At 39.2% G+C, this 12945-nt stretch overlaps 1 protein-coding gene across 1 annotated transcript in view; it reads left to right on the top strand.

Moving 5' to 3' along the window:
• Positions 1-12945, top strand: part of MYO3B (myosin IIIB) — a gene marked incomplete at its 5' end in the record, with an annotated part of 324483 nt that overhangs the window by 240354 nt on the left and 71184 nt on the right. Inside the window, 2 exons of the mRNA XM_081142170.1 lie at positions 7343-7403; positions 8335-8434. Of these exons, the coding sequence (XP_080998296.1) occupies positions 7343-7403; positions 8335-8434 (161 nt within the window). The remainder of the gene's footprint in view (positions 1-7342; positions 7404-8334; positions 8435-12945) is intronic.

Below are 12945 nucleotides of genomic sequence, written 5' to 3'. Positions count from 1 at the left end.
AAAGTCTTCTGCTTCTACCTTAGACTTTACACAGTGACAGCTGCCTGCACAAAGGTAGTGAAATAGGAGAAAAAAGAGAAAAGAATGCAAGAACTGGCAAATGAAGGCTGTTACAGGCTCATGGAAAGCAATGAGGCAAACTAATATCACATTCAAAGGGCTCAGTGGGATTTGGGAAATTAACATAAGTACATAAATCTAAGTAGCGCTAACTTAGAGCAATGGAAATTCAAAACACTTATCAGCCTTTGTGAGACCTTTTGATGAATTTGTCTTTGAGCCGTGTCCTAAAACTTAAAATAATTGTGTGTCCAAGAGCAAAAAAAAAAATCCATGTATTTAAGTATAACTTGCATATTCCACTCACTCAGCAGTGGTACTAATTGGGGGTGTGATACAGGGTGTGCATTCAAAATCCTTATAAAAATTACCAAGTAGCCAAACCTAATGAGAAAAAAATAATACAAAAGCTGTGATCATTACTTCTAGTTTCCCCTTTTTTCCTACAATAATGGTGATCTTCTTTTGCACGATTATTGTTTGTTTTTACTTCTCCTATACTCTTTGTATTTCTTTCGCATCATATATTAAAGCCCAGGGATAATGTTTTCCCTTTTTAAAATCAAGAAATGCCAATTAAAATAATTATGAGGTACCCCCCCAAAAGAGGTAAGCATGATTAAGAAGACTGCTACTGCACAGTGTTGGTGATATGATGGGAAATGGGTTCTTTCATATTTTTGCAGATGTGAGTGTTAATATTTTTTTTCTTTTTAAAGGAGAATTTGATGATTAATTCAAAATCCTCAAAATAAGCAACAAAATTGTTCACCCCTTTGACCTAATAGCCTTACATTAAGATTTATTCTAGGGAAATACTTGTAGAAGTATTCAGTTGGACAAGTATGCACAGAAGATTTAATGATCTATTATTTATAATGTGATAAAACTGGAAACACCTTAAATATCCAAAAATAAGAGATTAGTTAAACCACTTATAATAATTACCTAGTGAAATATTATTTAGCCATACACGTGACATTCATTCATACTTGCATATATGTGCATATTAAACACAAATATATGGAAAGATACTCATAATTATAAAAGGTAGGTTAAAATAGTAAATATATTATGAGCCATTGTTTTTGAATGTATATTACATGCATAGAAAAGCATCTGAAAAAATGTACACCAAGATGTTAATAGTAATTACATCTGGTGTGGAGATTATCCCTGATCTTTACTTTCTTCTCCTTGAACATCTGTAATGATATTCATTACATCAGTGAATATGTATTATTTTCAATCAGAAAAAAATAGTTTTAATCCAAAAAAGGAAAACATTTTGACACCAGTTCTTTTTTTTTTTTTTTTTTAATTTTTAAAAAAATATATCTTTATTGATTTCAGAGAGAGGAAAGGAGAGGGAGAGAGAGAGAGAGAGAGAGAAACATCAATGATGAGAGAGCCATTGATCAAACCCGCAACCCGGGCATGTGCCCTGACCAGGAATCGAACCCCGATCGCCTGGATCCTAGGTCGACGCTCAACCGCTGAGCCACGCCCGGCCGGGCGACACCAGTTCTTTTAAACACTTATTCTGAGGAGAAAATCAGTTATCACTATACTTTTGTTGATGAATATTCAGGCCACTTGGGAATTTGGAACATTTTCATCAACGGGAAATTAAGAAGAAAAGACAAAACCGATGAGCACAGCAAGAGGAACAGCTCTAATATGGTGAAAGCCCGGTGGCCTATGGTACTTGCTCTTCTGTGCTCTCCCTCCCTTGATCACAATCCGTTCAAGGTCACCTTCAGTGGGTGATTTGTAGACACTTTTGATTGGTCAGGGTGTGGCATCAAACAAGTCAGTTCCAGGGCCAGCTTTTGTGTGTTTATGCCCAATAGTTTATGTGAATACCCCTGGGAGCCTCCAACTCTGCCCAGAGTGGAAGAGATGGCCAAGGTGGGGTGGGGTCAGGAAAGACTCTCAGAGAAGCAGATACCTGAGCTCAAGGGGAAGGATGCCATGGTCTGGTGAGCAGGAGAGGAGATGGCATTCTGGGTAGAAGTGAGAAAGTATGAAGACAAACCTAAGGATTTAGTGAATGCTTGGCAAATGCTTATTTATTGTCATTGTGGTGGTAAATAGGATGCAAAAAAGCGGTCTAGAAACCCTAGCTTTCCAGTCTTTGTAAAAAAAGATGCATTAGCTTATGCATTTTGGGTGCCTTTGAACTTAACATGGTACTTTGTGTTCTTCTTAAAACATTTTATTACCTTACAATCCTCTGTGTCTCCAACACCATTTAAATAAATATAAACAATAAGAATATGCAAGGACACCTAGCTGATGCAAATCAGGGAAAAGCAGATGCATAGTGACAATGTGGGGAGATTCAAATCTGAGTGTCGCTCCACATTTATACCTGCAGCCCTTAGGATGTTCATGTTCCCTATCAGAACTAAACAAGGATGCCTGGACTGCCACCTGTGACCAGTTCATATGGATATCCTCTTGCTCTCAGGTCAACAGGGGACGTTTTACAAGGGCAGTGTCCTCTTCTCTGATGTCATTTCTAAAATGTCTTCATTTACCTTCAGAACCTGAACTTACTGAAGCCATTTCTGAAGATGTTTATGTTTTCTATTATCTTTCATTGTAATAACTTCCATAAGGGAAGTTGTATGATTTAGCTAAAGCTTGCCTCCCTCAAGATTCATGGGGTTCCTATAGTGTTAGAAATTCTTGGTCTCAGCATATCTTTTGCAGGGTAGATTGACCCCTGCTTCTTGGGAACAAGAAATTGACCTCTTATTAAAAGCTCCATGTACAAAATATTTTTTTCAGACCTATCTAAGAAGCAGGAACAAGTTTGCTTGTTTCAGCTGATGAGCCTCTCCCCCGGGCTATCAAGACACAAGTATAGCCCGGGAGACAACGGTTCAATTCCCGGTCAGGGGACAGGCCTGGGTTGCAGGCTTGATCCCCAGCAGGGGGAGATGCAGGAGGCAGCCGATCAATGACTCTCTCATCATTGATGTTTCTATCTCTCCCTCTCCCTTCCTCTCTCTGAAATCAATAAAGACATTAAAAAAAAAAAAAAAAAGACATGACTGTATAGTGAGAACTACTCCCAAATCTAGAGACAGCTGTAAACTAACAAAAATCAGCGCACAATGAATTAGCCGTAACCTATCCTGTTCTGAAACTAGAATATGCTTTCAAGTGTGAGGAACTAATGGGTTTCCCGGTTTGTCTAGAAGCCATTTGAAATTATAATTGATCAAATATAAGACATAATCTTGCAAATTTTATGAACGTTAATAAAAATTGCACAAAGAAATTTAAACAAGTTTACAAAATGGAGAATCAGAGAATAACCGGTGTGTTTCTACCCCTGTCCAAGAAAAAAGTTATTGATTCTAACCCTAAAGTAAAAAAGGCCAGTTATAAGACCAGTTTGATTGTTCAGGTCCTCAATGAGCATCCTGCTTCCTTTTTTCTAATTCTGATGTATAATTTGTTCACCAGAGTCTATTAGCCAACTAGTGAAGGGGGAAGTGTAGTTCAGATTATACTCACTGTAAAATCACTCACTGGCATTCTATTCTTCAAGTATGACTTTTGAATTTAGTGCAACTCAGCTCACAAAAAAATCATCACCCCTCAACAAACTGGTAAACAATTTTGGAGCCTGCAAAACTGAAACCCAGTCCCTAGACACAGTGACTTCACCTAGTGCCGCCAGCCTGGCATGACAAAGCCAGCTGGCCTCATGGATCTTTGCTACAGAAGAAGAAAGATGCCGGGGCATTCTCAACAGCCACGCACTCAGGAGCCAGCCTTCATTCTGCCTCTCATGCAGTCACACTCACGACAGGGTTTCAGAAGAAGGAATTAGACGTGGGTTTCATTTGGGGGTGTTTTCAGGGCAGATGCCCAGCTGAAGGGTTCTCAAAGGGGACTGAGAGTTCCCATCTCCCCTAGAACCCACAGTTCAATGAACTGACCGCTGCAGAGAAGCCAGGCAGCCAGGCCCTGGAGGAGAGGAGGCCCAGCAATGTGCAGCGAAGCCCTTGTAGAGACACAACTACCCCTATTCACTGCCCTTTGATCACCAGATTCGCTGCTTCTGCCATTTAACAGGTGATTTCTAATGGAGGCTGAGGAGAGTGATTTTTTGTTTCTGTTTTTAATTTTTCCTACAGATTCAAGATAGTATCACATTTTAAAATGAATAATTCCTTAATATCATTTAACTACCAGTCCATAGTCAAATTTTCCCAGTTGTTCTAAGATGTCCTTTGCACCTGTTTGTCCGAGCCAGGACCTAGGACATTACGTTGCATTAAGCTGTTGTGTCCCTAAATCTCCTCTAATGTACAATACTGTGTTCCCTTTTTTCATGGCAATGACTTTTTAAGAGGTCAAGCCAATTCTCCCATAAAATAGCTCATCTTCTATATTTGTCTGCTTGATTTTTTGTGGTCTTAGCTTGCCCCTTTATACCCTGTGTTTCAGGTAAATGGCAAATAGATTTAAAGCTTCAATTGGATTCAAGTTCAATGATTCTGACCAAAAGAAAAAAATATAAATATCCTGGGTGATGTTAAAATCTTTATATTGCCCCATATCGCAAGACAGTGTTGTCCAGGCATTAGTTGTGCTAAGGTTGGCACTGGATTAAGATGGTGACCTTCTGACTTCTTTAATGTGCGTAAGTTACCTGCTCCCTTCGTGACCTGAAGGAAGGAATCTGTATGGTGGTTTTTAGCACCATATGAATACCCTGCTCCCCATCAACCATCTGTCTTAAGGTTTTATCAGCAATTGATAATCCCTGCCTGAATTCGTAATTTCCCTTTGGAACCTGCTTTTCTCTGTCAGCAGGTCTTATGCTGCACTATTTACTAGTTATGACACGAAGAAGTCATTAGCTTCTTGATTCTTAATTCCCTCCCCTGTAAAATGGGCATAAAACTAAAATCAGTTCCCACGGTTGTTGGAAGCATTACCTGAGATACCCATGTACCCGTGCTTTGCCAGGTCCCTGGTGCCATGTGTGCACTGCCTACTTGTTGTTATTGTGCTTCTCTGTGTTTTGCTTGTGGGACTGTGTAGAGCATTATCCACTCACTGCCACTTTCAAGTCCCTGAGGCAGAGGACAACACACCTAATGATATTGCCGTGGAGTTCAAGTAGTTAGACTTTTGAAGAATATTGACTTGGACCATTTTTTAAAGGCAAAGTGGAATTTGTTTCAAATAAGCACTGCCCAGATCAGTGTTTCTCCTGAGATGCGTTATAAGAACCAGTGAACCCCGACATGCGCCATGGGAGATGCTGCCCATTCTTGTCCTCTTTGGGGGTTTCATTGTGCATATTATTAAGTTAAAAGTTCTAGAAAGTCTCTCAGGAGAGAAACCTACTTAATTTTGCTCAGTCAACTATTTTCTCATCTGTTTGCCTGTGGATACTACCCACCCCTCCTCCATCTTTTACGAACCAAGTAGCGCATATAAACATTACATTGAGCTGCTTTAGATTTTTCCAAAGGCTTGAATGAAGGGGGCGTCGCACTGATGAGCCCACCCCCAGTGGAGTGTTGGAAGGTGTCTGCCACTGGCCATTGGATTCTGAAAAGCCATGCAAGCTAGAGGGGTTTCTAAGAGGTTCGTTTATGTGTTAGGGCAGAGAAGGTGGAAATTGGAGGCTCCATAGTAATTCAACAGGTGAACTCTCTTCCTTAGATTTTCTCCAAATCTCACCAGGACTCCTAGAGGAGATCAGAGTCCACCTGTCCTATGGGTGCCCCACTGCCACTGGGACTTTCCTAGGCTGATGGGATTGAGTCTGTTGGGCTGATGCACAGAGACCAAAGGGCATAGAAGGTGCAATCGTTCAGAGAGAGAGAAGATTTGGAGTCAGAAAAACAGGAGGTCAGTGTCTTAGCTCTACCAGGTATTTGCCTTGATCCCTGGGCAAATCACTTACCCTCTCTGAACTTTAGTTTCTTCATCTATATGATAGGGACAATTAAAGCACTTTAATGGTTGTGAAACTCTCAGATATATAAAAGCATTTTTAAAATATGAAGTGCTATTTTGGGCGTCCACTAGTCATTCTTGTATTCATTCAACTTGTCTAATATTATTGAGCCACTTACAATGTACCAGACACGGGGTTGGGTGCTGATATAAAGTGTAGAATAAAGTAGACCTAGTTCCTGACTTCATGGAGCTTGTATTCCATAGCAGGAGACATATGATAAACATACACACAAATAAGTATATCATTATAGTCCCCTTCCCCAGGTACGGATGTGGTACTTTTAAATGGGTTTATTACTATAACCTACTATAAACAGATGCATTTTGAAGGTAATATCCATGAACTGTTCTCAGAAAATGATTTTGTCGGTTTAAATAAAGAGTTAAGATTATTAGTGTAGAATTAAAAGAGACTAAAAGATAAATTAAGGGATAATTTATCTCAATCCCTTCATTTCATAGATGAGGAAAACTAAAACCCAGACTACTGCAGAAATTTACCCAGTCATGTTTTGTGTGTGTGTGAGAGGGAGAGAGAGAGAGAGAGATCGGGGGATCTGAGGCCGGGGTTAGAACCCAGCTTTCTTTCCCCTAGTCAGTTTTTCACTCTATTGGGCTCCCCTGAAGGAATTATAAAAGCTGGCTTCTATTTTAACAGTGTATTATGATTATCACACTTGATACAATGTGTTCCAATTACAAGAAATTGGGAATGCAGCACAATCAATTTTTCCAAACTTTGCTCCAAGTAACACTTATTTTAATAGATGTTAATAGGTTATCACTTTTTAAGTTTCTTGGTCAAATTAGTTTAGGAAACCCTGCATTCTCCCTCTACCCCACTTTAGAAATCCATAAACATATATTGTGATTGTAAAAGATCATGCCTGCGGTAAGGAAAGCTCTTAAACTCTGTTTAGCTCAGCATTTCCCAAACTTTTTTGGCTACAGAATCTATTTTGAATTATTTCACAACTAAAGTGATTAATGTGCTGGGTGGGTAGTTCATCCTTAGCATCAACTTGGTTGGCTTCTTGGTAAAGTTTGTAAAAGCCCAGTAGTAAACAAACCGAGTTAGGTCACACGACTCTCAGGGCAGTTTCTCAGGTCTTAGGATCTCGGTCTGACTGTGGATGTAGGAGCAACGCCATGTTTTTTAAACCCAGGACTGGAATGGGAAACCATGGGAGCTAAATGAATGAATTAAACAACTCTCATTAAGTTTTTAATTATCACTTTCAAGCCTTTTTAAAAGTATGATTATTTTTATTTTTGTTTTTAGGCATGCACAAGCCCAGAGTTCTCCAAAAGTGTATGATGTCTTCGCAGGACATCCAAATAAGGTAGCTGGATATCTTGATTTCAAAGTACCTGTGTATTTTTATTTCAGACTCATCCAAGTCTGTGGGCATGAAGTCTGTCTGTGGCTGCTTGGTCCAGCCACCCGAACATGAAACTGTTAGTAATATTTTGAAGTCTTTGAGACAAAAGCCCAGCTTGCTAAAGAACTTGGTTCAGCAGAGAGACAGGGAGGTTCAGCGGAGAGAGAATCAAAAGCCTGGAAATTTGCTGCTGAGAATAAATGCTAGCTACTCCCCGAGGTGATTCGTCTGTGCACTCCACTCTCTACAGATGTTAGAGCCTCTTTTTGAGCAAGGACCCGAGGTTCTTTGGTAGCACTTTGATATCCTGCTTGAATTCAATATGTGAAATGGAGGCGTCTCTCTGTGACTTGGAGCCCACAGCAGGCTTTGAAGTCTGATCCAATTTTTGCTGCCTACTATTTGATGTTGAAAGGATGAAATGAAGAAAATGTACAGTTTTTGCCAGTAACTCTGCTGAGCATATGTAAGATTAAAAAAACAAAATCCTTTGGATGATGTACTTAGAAATGTTAAGTAGATTAATACCTTCCTATAGGTTTTCTTTCTTCTTTCTTAGGGATAAACATTCAGTATAGGAGAAAATCAGCACATAGCTGTTTTTATATTCTGGACTATAATTAATTTAAGAGGGGGACGAGGTTAACTTGTTCTGAGGAAGAAATAAATGAATGAAGCCAAGAGTGTCAAGACTTTGTTACTAATTGCCCCCAAGGAGAGGACCCCCATTCAATTTTAATGCAAGATAGGGGTAACTTACAACATGACCCAATATGCTTAGCTTCTCCATTCAATCAGGGCGAGGGGTCCCTTAGTTAAATGGAAGCTATGTCCTTAAGGTTGTTTCATCAGCGGATAAAAATAATGTTTCTCTTACTGGGTTTTTCTGAAGCACTCAGTGTCTGGGACTGATTTGCTGTCTTCTCGGACATGCCATGCTGCTCCAGGTCGCCCAGGACTGAGTCCCTCGAGGGGAGCCCCTGCAACACCTGGTAAGAACATTTTGATTGCATGCTACTTCTGCCATTTGCATGCTTGTGTACTTTAGTGAGTTATTTGGGCAGTACTGTCTAGAAGGCAGGACTCAGATAGCAATATAATGTTGTGTTAACACAAATTTCAGGTTTGGGAAGCCATAAGGCTGGAAGCAGTTTTCCACCTACCCATGCCATGTAAAAATTCTGAGAAAAGAAAGATGGATGTCAGAGGCCATTCTTTTCCCTTTAGTTCTAAGAACCTTAAATTAAGAAACTGCTTAAAATGTCATTTTGTTAGAGGAAAGATAAATGACTGACCAGCTTTCAGTGGAGCAGATCATTCAGGGTCAAAATCTAGGGCTTGGTAAAGAATATAGATTTATTGAGTAAATTCTACCCTTTTGGCAACATGGCCATTCTCTCAGCAAGAATATAAACATCTTGCCATGCTCTTTTGAGAAATAACTATTTCTGGCCCATTTTCTAAATTCTTTGCTACAAACTATGATAAAAAGTCAGTTTGGGGCTTATGTGTGGCTAAAATCAGTACTTCTGGAAGGTTAAATAGACGCACGATTTTCAGAAATATTTATGAACCAAAAGATACTAAGGACAATGTAGACCATTCCAAAGAAAGAAACCTTTTCAACTTAAAATGCCAACATTATACTTACTGCCAACCTTATCTATTTTTCTGAACTATGCAGTGGTTTCTCAGGTATGTCCAAATTTCTCCTTAGCCTTTCTTTCAGTGACAAAGTAGCACTATATAAAGTGGGAAATGTATAATAATTATGTTAGGACTTCTTGTCCTTATGGAGCTTAAATTTCTGGGGAGAGACAAGAGAGGGTGAGTGTATCATAACAGAACTTTTAAAATGGATATACAGAAAATGATAAATTATACAGAAAATGTCAAAGGGAATATTTTCCCCACAGCCAGATTGTGTTCTGGAATAAGACCATCATGAGGTAGGTGTAGGAATGTTACAGAAAGAGGAACATTTAGAGAAAATACATTGTGGCGGAGCAAAATCCGTTATTTAAGAATTTAGTTGGCATCTTTCTCTGTCCAAACATCAGTCTTTATCTTTTAATTGGGGTGTTTAGACCACTTACATTTAATGTGATTATTGGTATGTTTTGGTTTAAATCTATCCTATTGCAATTTGTTTTCTGTTTGTTCCATTTTGACTGTTTTCTCTTTTGGCATTCTACTTTAAAAAACATGTATCTTTAAAATACACGTGAAAAGAAAATTTCAAGTATGTTTGAGTAGCCAAAGGCATAGATTCTGGGGTCAGGCCTGACCTGCCTAGATTCAAACCTCTGCTCTCTTGTGAATGTTAATAAAGTTACATAGCAACTCCTGACCTCAGTACCTACACATGTAAAACGAAGGAAATAGTAGTTCATAGCTGAAGGGTTATACTGAGGAATAAATGAGCTGGTTTAAGTAAAGGGGGTAGCACAACGTCTATGGTATGGTAATTTTTGTTGATATTATGTAAATATAAAATTAATCTACAAGTATGAATAATAGGTAAAGAAATCAAGTACTTATTGTAAGGCATTAAGTTTTGGTGGGATAGTTCAAGGGGAGCTAATTATATTGTATTTGAGCTAAGTATTAAAAAGACCTGTTGGATTACAATTCTTCTTCCCAATCTTTAGGAAAGTATCCCAGAAAGTCAAACTTATTAATGTTTCACATCTGACTTGCTGCAAATGGCTCACATGCACTTTCTCGTCATAGCTGTTGCTTCCTTCCAGCCCAGATGGTTTCTGCTGAGTTTGCCACCATCACCATTACTTCTCCTCATTACTCTAGTGGCCTTCCTACCATCATTCTTTTCCTCCTTCAATGTCTCTTATGCACATATGCCTGAGAGCTTTTTTAAAGCATACCCTGTTCATTACATTCCTTTCCTTCATACTCTTCAGTGGCTCCACTTTGCCCCAGCATCAATTCTAAGCTGCTTACAATTTTTTAAAATTATTTTTCAATTACCATTGTCATTCAACGTTATATCAGTTTCAGGCGTACATCATAGTGGTTAGACATTTATATAACTTAGGAGGCACTCCCCCTGATAAGTCTAGTACCCACCTGACGCCATACATAGTCATTACAATATTATTGACTATATTCCCAGGACTATGTTGTAACTGCAATTTGTACCTTACCTTTTTCACTTAGCCCCCTCCCATCTGGCAACCATCAGTTTTTTTCTCTGTATACATGAGTTTGTTTCTGTTTTGTTTGGTGGGTTGGTTCATTAGATTCCACATATAAGGGAAATTGTATGGTATTTATCGTTCTCTATCTGACTTATTTCACTTAGCATAATACCTTCTAGGTCCACCCATGTTGTTGCAAATGGTAAGATTTCTTTTTCTTTTTTTTTTTTTAAATATATCTTTATTGATTTCAGAGAGAGGAATGGAGAGGGAGAGAGAGAGATAGAAACATCAATGATGAGAGAATCATTGATCAAACCCACAACCCGGGCATGTGCCCTGACCGGGAATCAAACCCCAATCGCCTGGATCCTAGGTCGACGCTCAACTGCTGAGCCACGCCCGGCCGGGCAAGATTTCATTTTTTTTTAACGTCCAAGTAGTATTCCATTGTATGTATGTACCACATCTTCTTTATCCATTCATCTGTCATGTGGTGCTTAGGTTGCTTCCATATCTTAGCTATTGTGAATAATGCTTCAGTAAACATAGGGATGCATGTATCTTTTTGAATTAGTGTTTTGGGTTTTTTCAGATAAATACCCAGAAGTGGTATTATAGGGTCATATAATAGTTCTATTTTTAATTTTTTGAGAGACCTCTATACAGTTTTTTGGAATTTGCAATCCCACCAACAGTGTACAAGGGTTCCCTTTTCTCCATATCCTTGCCAATACTTGTTTGTTGATGTATTGATGATAGCCATTCTGATAGATGTGAGGTGATATCTCATTATGGTTTTAATTTGCACTTCCCTAATGATTAGTGAATTTTCATATGTCTATTGGCCATTTGTATGTCCTCTTTGGAGAACTGTCTATTCAGGTCCTTGGCCCATTTTTAAAAATCAGGTTGATTGGTTTTTTGGTGTTAAGAACTCTAAGCTACTTTGTAGGACATTCAAGTCTGTCTCTGTTTTGGTTCTAATCTTCCTTTCTAGCCCTGTCTTCTGCTGATCTCTTTCCCTCATTCTGTGCTTCAGAATATCCAAATTATTCTCTGTTCTTGAAATGTGCCCAGTGTGTTCTTTTTCTACTCTGTGACTTTGTTCACGCTGCTCCCTCTGCCTAACCCATCCTTCTTCCCTGTTCTCAGAGTCCTCTCCATTATTCAGAGTCCACAATAGCTCCCTCCCCTGTGCCCTCTGACATTTCTTACAGTACTTATCACATCCTGTCTTGTTAGTTATTTTCATGCATCTACTAGGTCTGGTGGGATGTGGGATCGGAGGAGCAGGAAATAAGTCAGAAGTGAGTCAGACCAGCTCTGCTCAGGGCAGGCATGCAAAGAAGTGTTCAAATGTGGGGCTTGGACAAAGGCTGCTGTCAGCCCCTTAGTCAGAGAGTCTCAGAAGTCTCCTTAATTGGTCCATTTCAGCCCGACTCATTCCTTACATAGGGGAGAAAAGCACACTATACTCAGGAATTGCATAATTCAAATCCCTTTGCCACTAATCCAAGCAGTGAAATTATTTAGCTGGACTGACAGGCATACATACAGATCTGATTTGCTATGTAAAATTTGTTCTTTAGGCATTTATTCTTCTATTTATTTATTTATTCAAGAAATAATTATTAACACTTACTAAGTTCTAAGAACTGTTCTGGGCCAGTAGTTCTCAAACTGTTTTGAAAGACCAGTTTGGGGCTTGTTGTTTTCATTTTCAATTTATGTAGTCCGACACTTTCGTGACAATAAAAATGAATGAATATGTGTGTGTTGTGTCAATATAAATTTCATCAAAACATTTCTAAATTTCTTACTCTAAATTTCTTTGCTCATCCTGTTGGGATTAGTAACAAGAGTTGGCCTACAGACCAAGTGCCACTAGCACTGTTACAGGCATGTGTGATACACCAGGGAAAAGAGTAAAAAATTGCTGTCCTCACAATGCCATGTACTAGCAGAGGAGACAACACTAATAAGCATAGTGTGTAAGTCGGTTGTATGGGATGTTAGGAGAGCAAAGTGTTATGGGGAGAAAATACAGCAAGGAAGCTTAGGAGAGGCTGAAGTTCGGGAGACAGGGTGACGAATGGTCTACTTGGTGTCATTGAGAAGCTTGAAGGTGGTGAGCTAGTTAATCATGTGGATATCTGGGAAATGAGCATTACAGGCAGAGGGAACAGCCATGGCAAAGGCTCTGAGGAGAGAGTGCATGGAATACATGAGGAGCAGAAAGAAAGACCACAGGATTGGGGCTGAAAAAGCAAAGAAGAGAGGTGTAGGAGGTGAGGAGCCAGATGATGCAGGTCAGTGTTTCTCAATGTCCTTCTGATTCAGCA

Source organism: Miniopterus schreibersii (genome assembly GCF_964146895.1).
Source record: "Miniopterus schreibersii genome assembly, chromosome: 7".
In the NCBI taxonomy this organism is placed as follows: Eukaryota; Metazoa; Chordata; class Mammalia; order Chiroptera; family Miniopteridae; genus Miniopterus; species Miniopterus schreibersii.
Note: the sequence above shows the minus strand (reverse complement) of the source record. Positions and strands in the feature narration are given on the sequence as shown.